This window comes from Carassius carassius, chromosome 47, assembly GCF_963082965.1.
Source record: "Carassius carassius chromosome 47, fCarCar2.1, whole genome shotgun sequence".
Lineage (NCBI taxonomy): Eukaryota > Metazoa > Chordata > Actinopteri > Cypriniformes > Cyprinidae > Carassius > Carassius carassius.
The window spans coordinates 3,477,501-3,493,084 of NC_081801.1; the positions used below are offsets into that span (position 1 = coordinate 3,477,501).

Here is a 15,584-nt window from a genome sequence, read left to right on the forward strand (position 1 = left end):
GTCTTTCATTAGAGCATGTCAGGAACATGTCCACGTTATATTTAATTCCAGGTAATAAAAATAATTATATTGTAAATTGAAAAAAATTCTTAAAATTTTGTTTAAAGAAAATAAAGCCTGTTTTAGGACTGTACAATTATTGTACTACAGGATTGAGAATCTAATGAGCATCACCACTGAAAATACTAGGCAAAATCGTAAAAAAAACTAAACTATACGTGCTTTTTGTCATAATATATGGAGCCCCGCACATGCCATGCAAGAAAAAAAAAAAAATTTGTGCACACGATTTACTGATTCGTTCCCTCAATGTACTAAAACGTGCACATGATTACTATTGCATTACCTCGATTTACTATTACGTTCCCTCGATTTGCTAAATTGTGTGCACAATTTAGCAAATCGAGGGAACGAATTAGTAAATCATGCGCACTATTTATAAATCGAGTGAACGAAATAGTAAATCGAGGGAACGCTATAGTAATAGTGTAAACGTTTTAGTACATTGAGGGAACGAATTAGTAAATCGTGCGCACAATTTATTAATTATATTCTTTCATGTATGTGCGGGGCTCCATAATAATAATAATGTCTCAGGTAAAAAAATAAAAAATTACTTGTTCCAAAAGTAGGTTTACTTTTCTCGGTTTCACACAAACAGATTTCAATTTTGAAAATGAATAGATAGATGTATATCCAGTGCACAAACATTTGAGTTATGAATGGTTATGATATATGAAGCCTTGTGTTTGTCTGATGTGTAGGTTGATGGTGGTTATGATGATAACCTGTACGGTGAGAATCTCTATGGAGAGGGATATGGAGAAGGATACGGAGAGGGAGAGTATAATGTGGAAGGAGGCGGCGGCAGCACCAGCACTTCAGTGTCCGGAGGGGGCGGATCTGTTTCTGTTGGGGGCGGATCTGTTTCTGTAGGAGGCGGATCTGTTTCTGTTGGGGGCGGATCTGTTTCTGTAGGGGGCGGATCTGTTTCGTCGACTGGCTCAGCTGGGGGCGGATCCAGCAGCGCTGGGGCCAGCGTGGGGGCGGGGACTGTTGCCACGGGAGGACACGGGGGAATCGGTGGAGAGACAGACTCCATCGATATCGACGACTTCAAGGAGTCCATCACGGATTACACTGATGAAGACCTGGAAAAGATTTATGATTATGACAACCTGTACCCCGAAGGCGACAAAGCGCTGCCCGCCGAGACCGACGAGATCTACGGACAGGTGACGTATAGCTCCACCTACCTCTGTGCATTTTACTCATCTTTATGTTGTTCCAAACCTGTATGCCTTACTTTTCTCCCGTTGAACACTAAAGGAGAATGCACTTCCCACTCTTTTCAATATAATTACATTACATTACATTACATTACACTTTGGATAAAAGCGTCAGCTAAGTGAATAAATGTATAATTCCTCACTTTGTGTTTCACAGAAGTCAGACAGGCTTTGAACAACATGTATAGTTAATTTTTGGCTGAACTACCATAGCAAGTTCTCAGAATTGTTTGTTTTACTTATTATCTGCAATTACCTTATTACCTGCATTTATTACCTGTTATAATCCATATTGTGCTTACACTGATCTGGATTGAGTTAGACTGAGTTTGTGTTTCCAAAGGTGGATGGACTGAGAGGAGAGAAAGGGCAAAAAGGAGAGCCTGCGATCATTGAACCCGTAAGTGTCATTTACAATTCGATATATACACTACTGTTCAAAAGTTAGGGGTCGGTAAGAATTTTAAGTCTCTTCTGCTCACCATTGCTGCATTCATATAATAGAGTAAAACAGTAATATTATAAAATAATATTACAATTTAAGAACCATTTTCTGTTTGAAAATATTTTGAAATGTAATTAATATTTTTATGGAAACCATAATGTGTATGTATATATGTATGTCAAACAGATGTCATTGCAATCTCAGCGGGAGAGAACGACATCTTGGTTTATTATCAGTGAACACCAGGATAGAGAATTAGACTAGATCTTACCTTTACAGCCAGATTTGAAAAAGTCTGTGCAGTCTGGTTATTTTCCCACCACATTATATTTATTTCATACTAATCAACAATATTTATTTTTCTGGACAAAAACATGAATACAAGTACAAATTGTATAATTATAAATACATGTTATGTTACTTAACATTATTATGTCAATATAATATGAAAGTAGATACAACTAAAAACATTTTATAGCCAACGTTTGATATAGTTTAGACAACTTCAAAAGACCTTAATGTTTATTGGGATGTCTTTTTAAAATATGCATAATATTTTCTGTTATGTATAAAAAAAATTAACTAAACCCACAATAATTGCAGCACACTGAGAAAAAGAAAAAGTTCAAATACCAGTTACAAATAATAATAATAATTAAAAAAACTAATTCAGAACCCAAATAAACAATAATACTCAAATTCGACAGGTTAAAACAAAAAACATAAATAGATCTACATTACAAAATCCATAACATTACTTCTAAGTAGTAAATCATTAAAAAAAGATAATAATAATAATACAATTAAATTTAAAAAAAATTAAAAAAGAAGCTTTTTGCATGAAATCTCCTCTATATCTTACATTTTTGTTTGATGAAAATGAAATGTAAAAGTGTTGCAAAGAAACACGCTACTTCTACAGTCTTACTATTAAGTGAATGAAATGAAACCATGTTTTTTCAGTTAGACCAATATAAAAATGCACTTGAAATAAATTACATGGTCTTTGACTTTTTTAATGTACTGTTACAGAGATGCAAGAACAGATCAATGAGAAGCTCTTTCTTAAGGAAAAGCACAAACATTCAGATCAGGACAGCTGGTTTTAATGAAGGATGACCATGTGCAGAGAGAAAAAAGCTCAAATCATATGCTTCTTTCTGCAAGCGCACACATTCTCTCTTGTTTTGGCTTTCACACACACACTTTGTCCACCCTGTGTTTTTTGGCATGTAAGGAGCGCAAAAAAACAAAGCGAACATGCCCACTGCCACGACAGCACACTCGGACGATGCCTTCGGGACAGAGCCAAGACCCAGCATCTTTAAAAAGCACCAGATTAGACCAAGATATTATAACAAACAAAAAAGTTCTCTGGATCTTAAGTGAGGCTGAACTCTGCATATGTAATGATCATGCACATTGGGCTATAATTCAATCTTCATATGCTTTTTGAGATAATTGCAGTGGTATGGTTATGACACAACTCATGCAAGCACATTTTTGCATATTTGAAAATGCTTTGCATGTTTAAACAATATGCAGTGCCTAAAACAATCTCAAACTTTTACCTTTTAAAGGCAGCAATATTATACATCATTATTAATAAACAGTGTTTAATGAGTAATTTATGCTTTTAGTAAACGCTATTATCCAAAGCAACTAACAACATAAAATTCTTTCAAAAACTAAAATAGTTCATTACTATAACTGTAACTAATAACTAATTTTATATACTAATTATAACTAACTATAACTAATTTTTTATAATTGCTGAAATTTTTACTTTGTGCTTTTATGCCAGAGTCTAATATTTTTGAGGCATGATTTAATGGACTGTGATGGTTTTAAATCCTCTAGGACTTTGGAGTTGATTCATTATGAAGAATATACAGTAAAATTTAAATATTAGATGAAAACGTATTTTTTTTAATGTAAAAATTAGGAATGCCTTGGCAATAAATTAACTTTAATTTGCAGTATTAAAATGACTTAAAAATGCTGTAGAAATAAAAGAATTTATAGAATAAAAATGCAAAAACAAAACAATTGCTAAAACCTAAACTAAAATAAAAAAATTACAATTTATAAATACTTAAAAAATATAGCTTTTTTTTTTCTTTATTTATTTTAGTTGACCATTTCTATTCCTAGATATCAGATTTCCGTAATGTAGTCTAATTAAAAAAAAAAAGAAAAAGTATTTTTCTGGCATGAAACACTGCTTTAAAAGACTTCCTGATACTGCTGTTTGGTATGATCGTTACAGAGACCCGCAGCCAAGTGCAGATCTCTCTCACACACACACACACACACACACACACACACACACACACACACACACACACACACACACACACACACACACACACACACACACACACACACACACACACACACACTGTATATGATTTTCACCAAAGCTGTGGTGCTCTCATACTTCAGATCTTATATTGATATTGCAGATTGTTTATGCTGTTACTCTAATGTATTTGGGTTTTTTCTGTTCTTATAGGGAATGCTGGTTGAAGGCCCACCTGGTCCAGAGGGTCCAACTGTAAGTCTACTTTTCTTCCAAACAGTTGAACTGAATCATCTGAGTCAACTGATTCGCTAAAACGAACCTTCCAAACCAACCGTTCGATTGAATCATCTGAGTCAACTGATTCGTAAAAAATTAACCTTCCAAACCAATCAGTTGAACTGAATCATCTAAGTCAACTGATTCGTAAAAAAATTAGCTAGGAATATTAACTAGGAAAGCTGAACTGTTTTCTAGGCCCAGTGACTATTGCTGACGATGCTCAACAGCTGTATGTCTGTTTTGTTTCTTAAGTTTCATTCTTGACCTACTTATTTATAAAGCAACTCTTCTTTCAGCTGGAGCATTGGTGGATCTGATGGCCCTTTAGAGACTATAACAACATGAGTTTGAGAAATAGAGCAATGGAAGGAGTCCAGCAGTGATCTAGAGTCTTACCTCACCGGACCAACAACCATGTGTGTTTGTGTGTTTGCCATGGCTTTACATGTGTTTCTGACAGTACCGGTGTGTTGTTTTAGGGTCTCCCCGGTCCTCCAGGTTCATCGGGATCCCCAGGTAGCCCCGGAGAGTCCGGTGAGAGGGTAAGTAACCAGGACAACACAAACAAGATATTGAACACATTCAGCAGCATTTCAGATTGTGTTCTGCAACATGTCCAAGTTTGTAAAATTGTGAACAGGGTCAATGTCTGAAAACTAAAAGAAATTTTAAATCATTCTAACTAATTAATATTTATTTTAAAGTAATGATTGTGTTCATAGAAATATATATATATATATATATATATATATATATATATATATATATATATATATATATATATATATGAAAAAAATATATATTTTGAATTTTTTTTTTCGTGGTGAAACATGACCTGAACATTTCTTCATGCATTTCACCATACTGTACAAAATGAAATTTTAATTTTAATTTTAGAGAGCCTGATTGCACTGATTGAAAGAGATTTTTTTAATGATCAAAATGATGTTTAATGAATTACTCATAATCTTTTACTCTTTTGACAGGGTCCTCATGGTCGCCCTGGTCTGCCTGGAGCTGATGGTCTTCCAGGACCTCCAGGGACTGTCCTGATGTTGCCTGTATGTAAATCTGAGCACAATTACTGGATACACACTTACAATAACTACACATTGTAATGGCACACAAACAACTGATTCATGGACGTTTGCATGTCTTTTAGCTTTTAGAATTAAAGCCCCGTTGCACTGTACTTAGATCAGTTTTCTGCAGTGTGAAATAATGAATGTTCAGAGCCGTTAGTTCTTGCCCTAGCTTGATTTATTTTCACAGTGGTTTAACAGTGATAATTATGTCCGAGAGATATCAGAATCATAATGCTCCCTTTGCTGCTGTGATTCCCAATGAATCACACTCTGGTTAATGCAGTGAGACATTTCGCAAATTCCACATACTCTCAGCTATTCCAAATTTCCTCTTTCCCAGCTGTTACTCCAATACATTTTTTTTCTCTCTGTACGTGTATGGACTTCACAATGTCTTTCAGTCGAGAGTTCTGGAATGCTTCCACGGCAAATCCAGATGTTCTGAACACCACATTGAAATGATGTTGTCCATGTTGTATATGTTTACAGTCAACATGTGATTGTAATTAAACCCCACCCTAAACACTACCTCTCCCCACCGCCCCAGTAATACCCATGAAAATCAATTCAGAGTCATGAAGCAAAGGCTCACTTTGAAACTAGCGTTCTTACTCTTGGAAGTGTAGTGAATGAGTTCAGACACCAGATGGCAGTGCTGATCAATTGGACTCATGCACAGAGATGAAGGCACAGAAACACATCCTTACTAGTCATACTATTTCTGCTTTTCTTTGTATGGAAGAAATAGTAAGAGTAGTATGCTAGTCTGAATTCAGCTATAGGGTACATCTGGAATTACATACTACCACACTTATTTTTATTTATTTATGTAGTATGTACAGTACACTACTGTAGTGTTCAAAAGTTCTTTTATTTTATTTGAAATATAATGAACTTTTTTTTAGAGCAATTTTATTTTTAAATGCATTATTTTATTTTTTATCTTATTTCTTATTTTATTTTATTTGAAAATATACTGAACTGATTTTCAACTAGGTGAAACACTTTATATCTATTTTATATTATATAAGTTTCGTTTTTTAACATTTAACAATGTTTTTTAATATAACTTTTTAAAGCAGGTGAACACTTTGTAACTATTTTATTTTTAAAATAAATTATTTTTGCATTATTTTACTTTATTTGAACATATAATGAACATTTTTAAATAGATGGAATACTTTTGAACTATTTCATTTTATTTGAACTTATAATGAACATTTTTCAGATTGTTTTTAAATGGTATTTTATGCAAATAAACTGTATTTAATGCCATAACTAAATGCCACTCATTGAGTGTAGTATGCAACTTATTCCGGCATCCAAAACAAATCATCCAGCTAATATTACAATCAAATAAATGCATTTTTTTTTACATTTTTATTTAAACGTTTTATTTTCAGGTACATTTTACTTAATTTTATTTGAACACATATAGAACATTCTAAAACAGGTGGAACACTTTGCACTCATGCTATCATGTCTAACATATTTCTTTCAGTCTGAATGCTGATAGTTTGGTACCGTTCTGTCTCTGTAGTTCCGCATGAGTACAGGAGGGGACAGCGGACACAAAGGCCCTGCAGTTTCTGCCCAAGAGGCTCAGATGCAAGCCATCATGCAGCAGGCCAGGGTAAAAACACACACTTACACTAATACACACTGTCTCACACACATGCATCTCTATGCAAACTAATCGCTCTGTGTCATTAATATATAGCTGGCGATGAGGGGTCCTACCGGACCGATGGGTTTGACAGGCCGTCCTGGTCCTCTGGTATGTCTGTAAATCTGTTTTCAGTCTGTCGAAATGATGATATCTGTAATATTATGATGAGTCAGATAATGATTCATGCTTGATTTGATTTTCCCAGGGGCCTCCTGGTGTGCCTGGACTGAAAGGAGAGTCTGGAGAATCAGGACCTCAGGTAGGCATCACAGATTACCCACAATCCTCAGCTTTTTGACAGTATTTGAAGACAGTTTGATGCAGAATAGAGCTGGTCTGAGACCTGTGTGTGTGTTTTTAGGGTCCTCGTGGTCCACTGGGATCCCATGGCCCTCCTGGAAAGCCTGGTAGAAGGGTAATTTTTTGTTTTGTTGTTATTATTATTGACCTGATCATTCTGTATAAACAGATTTATGAAAGCGAATCATGTTTTCTGTGGCTTAGGGTCGACCCGGCTCAGATGGAGCCAGAGGGATGCCTGGACAGACGGGAACAAAGGTAAAACTAATGAGATTAACGTTAGACAAATATCTTTTAGCATTACTCACAATAATGAATTGTGCACAATAAGATGACAGAAAGTAAAAAGTGTCAACTTTGATTTCATGCAGACAAATTACAGTAGTAAGTAATTGTTTCTTGTTTATAAAATGTTAATATCCTGCCATTCTGAACTGTTTGCTGTCTGTGTGCTTCACAGGGTGACCGAGGATTCGATGGGCTCGCTGGTTTGCCTGGAGAAAAGGGTCACAGGGTAAACACATTTTAAAACAAGTGGAATACTTTTATTTTATTTTATTTTATTTTATTTTATTTTATTTTATTTTATTTTATTTTATTTTATTTTATTTTATTTTATTTTATTTTATTTTATTTTATTTTATTTTATTTTATTTTATTTTACAGCTTCTTATCCAATCTTATTTTAGTTTAGTTTAGTTTAAAATCAGTTTATATATATATATTTTATAGTTTTAGTATTTTAAAAAACATAAAAAAATTATGAATATATATATATATATATATTGTTTTTATAAGAATAAAAAAAATTATATGTCAAATTAAACTAAATTAAAATGGGCATTGCAGTCTATTTTATTACATATTTTATTTTATTTTCAAATATATTGAAGTTAGTTATTTGGCAGTACTTATGTAAAAAGGAGGGTGATTCATTCTCTGAAAATGAATGAGAGTGTCTTTGTGGTTGTTGTAGGGTGAGACAGGTCCTCAGGGGCCTCCTGGGCCTTCAGGAGAGGATGGAGAAAGAGTAAGAGCTTGTTCTTTTAATCCCTTCCTGTTTCCCATCTGTGTTATTGTTCTAAATGGATCACAATGATGACATCATTTCCTGTATGTCAGGGTGATGATGGTGAGGTCGGACCCAGAGGTCTGCCCGGAGAATCGGTGAGTTCATATTTCCTCCAGTATTCCAGCATGCTCTTTTATCCTCTGTTATCCACCACTAGATCATAGTGTTACATAACACAACATTTCCTCCAGTGGAGTAAAACAACAAATCCATGCCACTCATTTTTTGAGGGGTCCACTGCATTTTGCTTGTTATGGACGTGAAGTGAGAGAAACATTCAAAAACAGAAAATGTAGAGGAGATGAAAATGTTCAGTCAATTAACCACTAGTTACTATAACAGTTTAAGACTCTGTCCAGCAGGGGGCGCTCCATGTGTACCATTTAGATTGAGAGGGACTTTATCTGCTCTAGCATATACACATAAACTCAATCATTTATGTCTTATAAGAAGCACAAAATATGTTTTTCAACATTAAAAAAGTTCTATACCTAAGAAATAAATAGTATTTTAGGCTCCAGTGCATACCTGCCAACATTTGGGTACCAAAATCTGGTTGACCTCTGGGGATGGGGTATGGTCAGGGTATCTGTAGGATTTTTAAAATCAAATTTAAGACTTTAAGACCTTTTATAAAGCCTGTGCAATTATTAACATATAAGTATATGGGTCATAAAAACATGGGGATTATTTCAGCTTTGGTCTGAACAAAAATAGCAGAAGACCTATTGAAAACTGCACATTCATTCTCTGCCAGCAGGTGGCGTTTTTGGAACTGCAGAAATGTAGTGGTTTCCCTGGTAACAAGTAGACAAAGCAGTGCAGCACCTGTCTTTGAAGTGTGCAGCGCTCATATTTAATCAATTAAATCATAACCTTTTGAAGTTTAATCTTAAAAAATGTAAGTACTTAATCACAATCTTGTACCATGTAAGACTTGTATGGCCTTGGGTGATGGTGATGCTAAATGCACATAAATAAACTTCGACCTGTAACATGGTTTCGAAATGGCCGGTGTGCCCTGTGCCTCTGCTACATGATTGTGACATTGTGATTTAATGTGCTGAGTAACATAACTTTTGGTCACATGGGTGTGAAATACGTGAGACTCCTGTGGAAAATGTGAGTGTTGACAGGTATGCTTGTGTGTTTAAAATGAAGCACATGAGATGAAGAGTCATTTAAGTGACATAGAAAAAGGTTTTATTTATGTTGCGATCACATGACTGGGCTAACACTATTTTATTTTATTTGAATATTTACCGAACATTTAAAAAAAAGGTGGTACACATTATATCTATTTTATTTTATTTCTAAATGCATTATTGAATTTTTTCTATTTTTCTGTTTTCTTATTTAGTTTTTAGTTTATTTAAATAAGAAATAAATAGTACTTATATTTAAAATTTAGTACATGTCATTGAGGAGTCATATAAGTGGCATATAAAAAGATGTTTTATTCACGTTATGATCACAATATACCATTTCATTTTATTTTATTTGAACATTTACTGAAAATTAAAATAAGTGGAACATTGTATAGCTATTTTATTTTATTTTTTATGTGTATTTTATTTTACTTAAGTAAAGAATTAGTACTTTAGACAACTATGTTTAAAATGAAGCACATTAGATGAAGAGTCATTTAAGCGGCACAAAAAATTCATGTTGAGATTACATGACTGGGTGAATGCTTTATTTATTACTTATTATTTATTTTATTTTTTGTGCTTAACATTTTAAAATAAATGCAACGTTTTAACGTTTTTGAATGCTTTATTTGGACAAAAAGGTGGAATGCTTTTAAAACATTTTTTAATACATTATTTTATTTTTATTTCATGTAAATAAGAAATACATGGTACTTTAGGCAAGTATGTTGAAAATGAGGCACATGAGATGAGGAGTCCTAAAAGTGGCATAGAAAAAGCTGTTTTAATTATGTTGAGGTCACATGACCAGGCAAATGCTACCCACTTATCAGACACTTTCAGCTGAACACAACTCTCTGTTTCTCCGTCTTCACTTATTCAGGGTCCTCGTGGTTTGTTGGGCCCCAAAGGTCCCCAAGGGCCTCCAGGACCTCCCGTAAGTACAAACTTCATCTTTTTTTGTGATTTATATTTTAGACACTTTACACACATACAAAAAGACATCTTTATCTGAATCAATTTGTTAGTTTTCATCTCAGTCAAGTCCCCAACCTTCATGATATTTATTCACTTATGTAAGAAAGAAACAGCTTAATTGTTAATGTCCTAATATTTTTTTTAATGTGAGAATATAAAAATGTGTGAATAGTTTTTAAATGTGTTAAACTATCATTTTAGGGTGTGACTGGTATGGACGGACATCCTGGACCTAAAGGAAACATTGTAAGTCTGAAACACACACACACACACACACACACTCTTGTGCAGATACAAACATGCTTATACACACACATATTCACTTTATTATGCTTCTTTTTTCACTCATCAGGGTCCTCAGGGTGAGCCAGGACCACCAGGACAACAAGGCAACCCCGGAGCTCAGGTATTCATCAAGCCATGCCCACTTAGACATGTTCTAACCCTCCCGTCATTGACCTATTAACCAGTTAATGTCCTCTAATTCTGTCCTCTTCCACAGGGACTTCCAGGTCCTCAGGGAGCGATCGGACCTCCAGGAGAGAAGGTGAGACCACATGAGTGGATGATCAATGGATGCTTCTCTGGTTAATGCATTAAAAGCCTTTATATAGAGTTTGTGTGTGTGGGTGTGTGTGTGCATGCATATCTATTGATAATGTTTATTTTTGTTTATTATTAATGTTTATAATGTTTAGAAATGCTTCGTCTTGTTATGGTTAAATAATTAAAAAACCTTTGCCCACCAAATCAAAGCCATTTTTCTGTTATGTGACAAGAAAACCATAAAACAATAAATTATGTGATTTGAAAATAATGATGAAGATGTGTAAATTTTTACTACTTCTTACACCACTTGATATTTTTTTATAGTGATTAATGTAAAATATTTGCTGAAAATAGTATACACAGTTTTTCAACCCTGCATGAATACAAAGCTTACATATCTAGGAATTTGTCACATGTTTGATTTTCATCATTCTGGACATTCATATTTGTCATTAATTAATAATTTAATTAATTAATCAATTAATTAAAAAGAACAAAAACTTTACCAAAACCTTTTTCTTTTAGTTGAAAAAAGTGGAGCCAAAACATTTCAGACTGCTTTACAAAGCTCTATTATGTGAGCGTTCATGTTTGCGGTTGCCAGATATCAAGAGCTCAATCCTCCAATCAGAGCTTTTCTGTTAAACGGATACCTATTCAGCCCACTTCTTGATTTAGGCAATCTGTCAACCATTTACTTGTGCTTTCTCTTTGGAGGTGCTGTGATCTGAAAACACAGAGATATAGTCCTGTACAAATAATCTCCATTTGAGCTATTCTGCTTAAATGAAAATGTCATTCAGCAGTCAGTGTTCTGTCATGGATCTCGACTGTATTGTTTGCGATAATGGTTATGGATTGTAATGTTACTTACGCAACCTCAGTGCAGCAATGAGTCTTTGTGCCATTGTTTAAAAAGAGAAACATTAATGCAATTTGGAATAAATATTAGGAGTTTCTCTGTTATAATATTTTAGAGTATTTTTGTGTTACACCAGTTTTCATAACTTAGACAGGGTATATCTGAAGTCTGGTGTTTATTTAGCCTTTATAAATCTGTACAGTAACGTTAAATGAGGTCGAATAAACCATACATAAGAGTCGATATTCTATTGATTTGTGCTTATTGGTGAAAGAGCAACTTCTGATGAAATGTAAAAATTTATTTATATATATAAATTTAATAATATATATATATATATTTAATAATTTTAGCCATTATGCAGTAAGATGAAAATGTGACGGGAAAAAATATTTTCCCCAGACATTTAGTTGACTGAAACTTGACTAAAACTAAAAATAGCTGACAAAATGAACACTACTACAGTGCCCACTGCCCACTTTAACGTATTGATCGCTGATTACTTGATAATCTTTATGGGTGTGTGTGGAAACAGGAAATGTGTGCTGAGTGTTAATGGATTGAGTGCTTATTCTGGTTTTCCTTTCTTCAGGGTCCCACTGGAAAACCAGGCTTATCAGGAGTACCAGGAGCCGACGGACCTCCGGTGAGTCCGGGAAATACACACACACACACACACACACACACACACACACACACACACACACACACACACACACACACACACACACCCACGCCATTCACGTCTGATCATCTCAGGATGCATCGTTTCAGAGAGATTTCATTGTATTAATAATTACAGTACAGTGATCTGCCTGGCAGTTCTTCAGAGACACACATTGTTCACATCCGATCTCAAGGCCTATTCTCTACACATTTCATGGTAACTTGTCATTTATCTTTCTCTTTGTGTCACAAACACAGGGCCACCCAGGAAAAGAAGGACCATCTGGAGAGAAAGGAAACTTGGTACATGTTTATCCTTTATTCCTCAAGCCGACGAGTTTCTTTACAGACAGCTCTCTTGTACAAATCTAACTTCAGGTGTGATCAATAACTCCATCCATAACTGATTGTGTTTGACAGGGACCTCCTGGTCCTCAGGGGCCCATCGGATATCCAGGCCCTCGAGGTGTAAAGGCAGGTGTTTCTTTATCCTCATTGGTCAGAGCAGCACTCATATTGATCTCTCATTGGTCAGTGGATATTGTAGTTCTGTAGTAGTAAGTTGTAAGTGAAAACTCGTTTTGCCTCTAGCTTTTTCCTTACCGTATTTTCCGGACCAGAAGTCGCACTTTTTTTCATAGTTTGGCTGGTCCTGCGACTTATAGTCAGGTGCGACTTATTTATCTAAATTAATTTGACATGAACCAAGAGAAATGAACCAAGAGAAAACATTACCGTCTACAGCCGCGAGAGGGCGCTCTATGCTGCTCAGTGCTCCTGTAGTCTACACTGAGCAGCATAGAGCGCCCTCTCGTGGCAGTAGACGGTAATGTTTTCTCTTGGTTCTAAATAAATGCGACTTACAGTCCAGTGCGACTTATATATGTTTTTTTCCTCATCATGACGTATTTTTGGACTGATGCGACTTATACTCAGGTGTGACTTATATTCTGATACTTCCCTGAGGCAGAATCATCTGAACTTTATAGTCGTCTTCATCTTCTAATATAACTTCTTTTGGCTAAAATGTAAGGCAGAGCAGATGATGTGACACTACTTTTTGTGTCCATTTATTTATAAAAAATATATTCCATATAGACAAATTTCTCAATATTTGATATGATTTGATTTTAATTTATTTCATTTTAGAAATAAAATACAATTCTCACTTAAAATATAGTTAGACGTCAGTGTTCATGGAAAATGTAATACCGAATGCATTGTGGCAGATGAAACAAGATAATATAAATATACCTATATTTTATGCCAAAATGCATAGGTTATAAAATGTGCAATTCAATTAAAATGCACTATTGTAATCGATTGTTTATTATTATTATATAGACAGTAGAGAGTCCAGTGGCTTCGCAGGGCTCAAAACAGACAGCACTGGTGATACAGTGAGTCAGTCACTGAGGTTTGAAGGTTTGTTGGACTCTGCTGATCTTTTTTCGTTTGCTCTTTCGCTCTTTCTATCTGCAGGGTGCTGACGGAGTCCGTGGGCTAAAAGGAAACAAGGGTGAAAAGGTAATTTCAGAGTGTGTTCCAGTGACTGTGTCCGTTTGGATACGAGCTGTTGTGATATGAGTGTGTGCGGACGGCTAATGCACTGCTCCTGTGTCATTAATGTTTCATTTCTGCTACTGAATATGGACACCAGTGTACTCCAAGATGCATTTTTGATCTTCTCACTTTGGCCATTAAAATGTTTTATCCTGCAAGAGTGCAGCAGGAAAATAAGATCAGGCCTCGGCAAATAGCTGTCCTTTCTCATTTGTCAAAAATGGGGTATTATGTGCGAAAGGAAGTTTGCAACGCTCTCAGAGTCATATCTTCATCTCTTTCTTTCTTAGGGAGAAGACGGATTTCCGGGATTTAAGGGAGATATGGGCATCAAGGGCGACAGGGTAAGAAACATATTCGCAGGTTGAAGAGGTTATTTGTTTTTGGCTTTATCTCTGGAGAATTATGGGATTTGATTTCTCTCTTCACTTGGGTCGATCTTTAATTCTCAGAGCATCTCTGAGGAAGCACATAAATCACAGTGGGTCTATATTTAGTGGCGCATCACAATTACTTTTGCTCATACTTGCTTTGGGATTCGAACAGATATAGACATACACAGAAAAAAGGACCCCAAGGACTATAACTTGTGAATCCGACCACGTGAATGCCACACACAAACTCTTCACTATTCCCATGCTGCTCATGTGCTCATCTTTCCATTTTATTTCTCTAAAGTGGCAAAAACATCAAACACAAACTGTACACACAAACTCGTTTCATAATTAAATTCTAGGATCTTATTCTAGGATTCTGTCCATCCTAAAAAGGCTTGTTTTGTCTTATTTTAAAACATTTTAAGTAATCTTGGTGCCTTTGTTTGCTTTAAACAATGTAATTATGAACAATAATAAAATTGTAAAATTCCTGACATTTGGGGGTGAATAGAATTTTTTTGTTGTAGTTTGTTGTAAATAATTTAATTATTTCAAATAATTAATTGTAAACATTTCAGAAGATTTTGGGGTCGAATTCTTTGAATAAATATCTGACTTTTTAGTTGTTTCAGCTCATTTTGAAGCTTGTTTTGTCTTAAATTAAAACATCTTGAAACACCCTTGGAGGTTTGCTTTAAATAATTTAATTATTTCAATTTGGGGGTGAATTAAATAAAGACTATATTGTCATTTTTTGCATTTTTAGCTCATTTTAAAACTCGTTTTGTCTTATTTTAAAACATTTAAAGTCTTCTCGAGACCCCCTTGGAAGTTTGCTGAGGAATTTCAAAGTACTTCTTCTATGCTTTTTAATGTATTTTCCCCCTGAAAGCCACTTTGATTATTTATACATCCAATTATTACATTAGTAAATGTTAATGTAAATTGAAATGAATGTAAATGAGCTTTGATATGATTGGCTTTGATATTACTG

General features: G+C 34.7%; 1 protein-coding gene across 1 annotated transcript in view; it reads left to right on the plus strand.

The window, feature by feature from the left end:
- The window catches only part of LOC132130267 (collagen alpha-1(V) chain-like), an 86,972-nt gene that overhangs the window by 48,646 nt on the left and 22,742 nt on the right, over positions 1–15,584 (plus strand). Inside the window, exons 8-29 of the mRNA XM_059541965.1 lie at positions 765–1,235; positions 1,633–1,689; positions 4,250–4,291; positions 4,798–4,860; positions 5,305–5,379; positions 6,944–7,036; positions 7,124–7,180; positions 7,278–7,331; positions 7,434–7,487; positions 7,577–7,630; positions 7,833–7,886; positions 8,349–8,402; positions 8,495–8,539; positions 10,479–10,532; positions 10,775–10,819; positions 10,926–10,979; positions 11,076–11,120; positions 12,577–12,630; positions 12,909–12,953; positions 13,071–13,124; positions 14,133–14,177; positions 14,504–14,557. Of these exons, the coding sequence (XP_059397948.1) occupies positions 765–1,235; positions 1,633–1,689; positions 4,250–4,291; positions 4,798–4,860; positions 5,305–5,379; positions 6,944–7,036; positions 7,124–7,180; positions 7,278–7,331; positions 7,434–7,487; positions 7,577–7,630; positions 7,833–7,886; positions 8,349–8,402; positions 8,495–8,539; positions 10,479–10,532; positions 10,775–10,819; positions 10,926–10,979; positions 11,076–11,120; positions 12,577–12,630; positions 12,909–12,953; positions 13,071–13,124; positions 14,133–14,177; positions 14,504–14,557 (1,623 nt within the window). The remainder of the gene's footprint in view (positions 1–764; positions 1,236–1,632; positions 1,690–4,249; positions 4,292–4,797; positions 4,861–5,304; positions 5,380–6,943; positions 7,037–7,123; positions 7,181–7,277; positions 7,332–7,433; positions 7,488–7,576; positions 7,631–7,832; positions 7,887–8,348; positions 8,403–8,494; positions 8,540–10,478; positions 10,533–10,774; positions 10,820–10,925; positions 10,980–11,075; positions 11,121–12,576; positions 12,631–12,908; positions 12,954–13,070; positions 13,125–14,132; positions 14,178–14,503; positions 14,558–15,584) is intronic.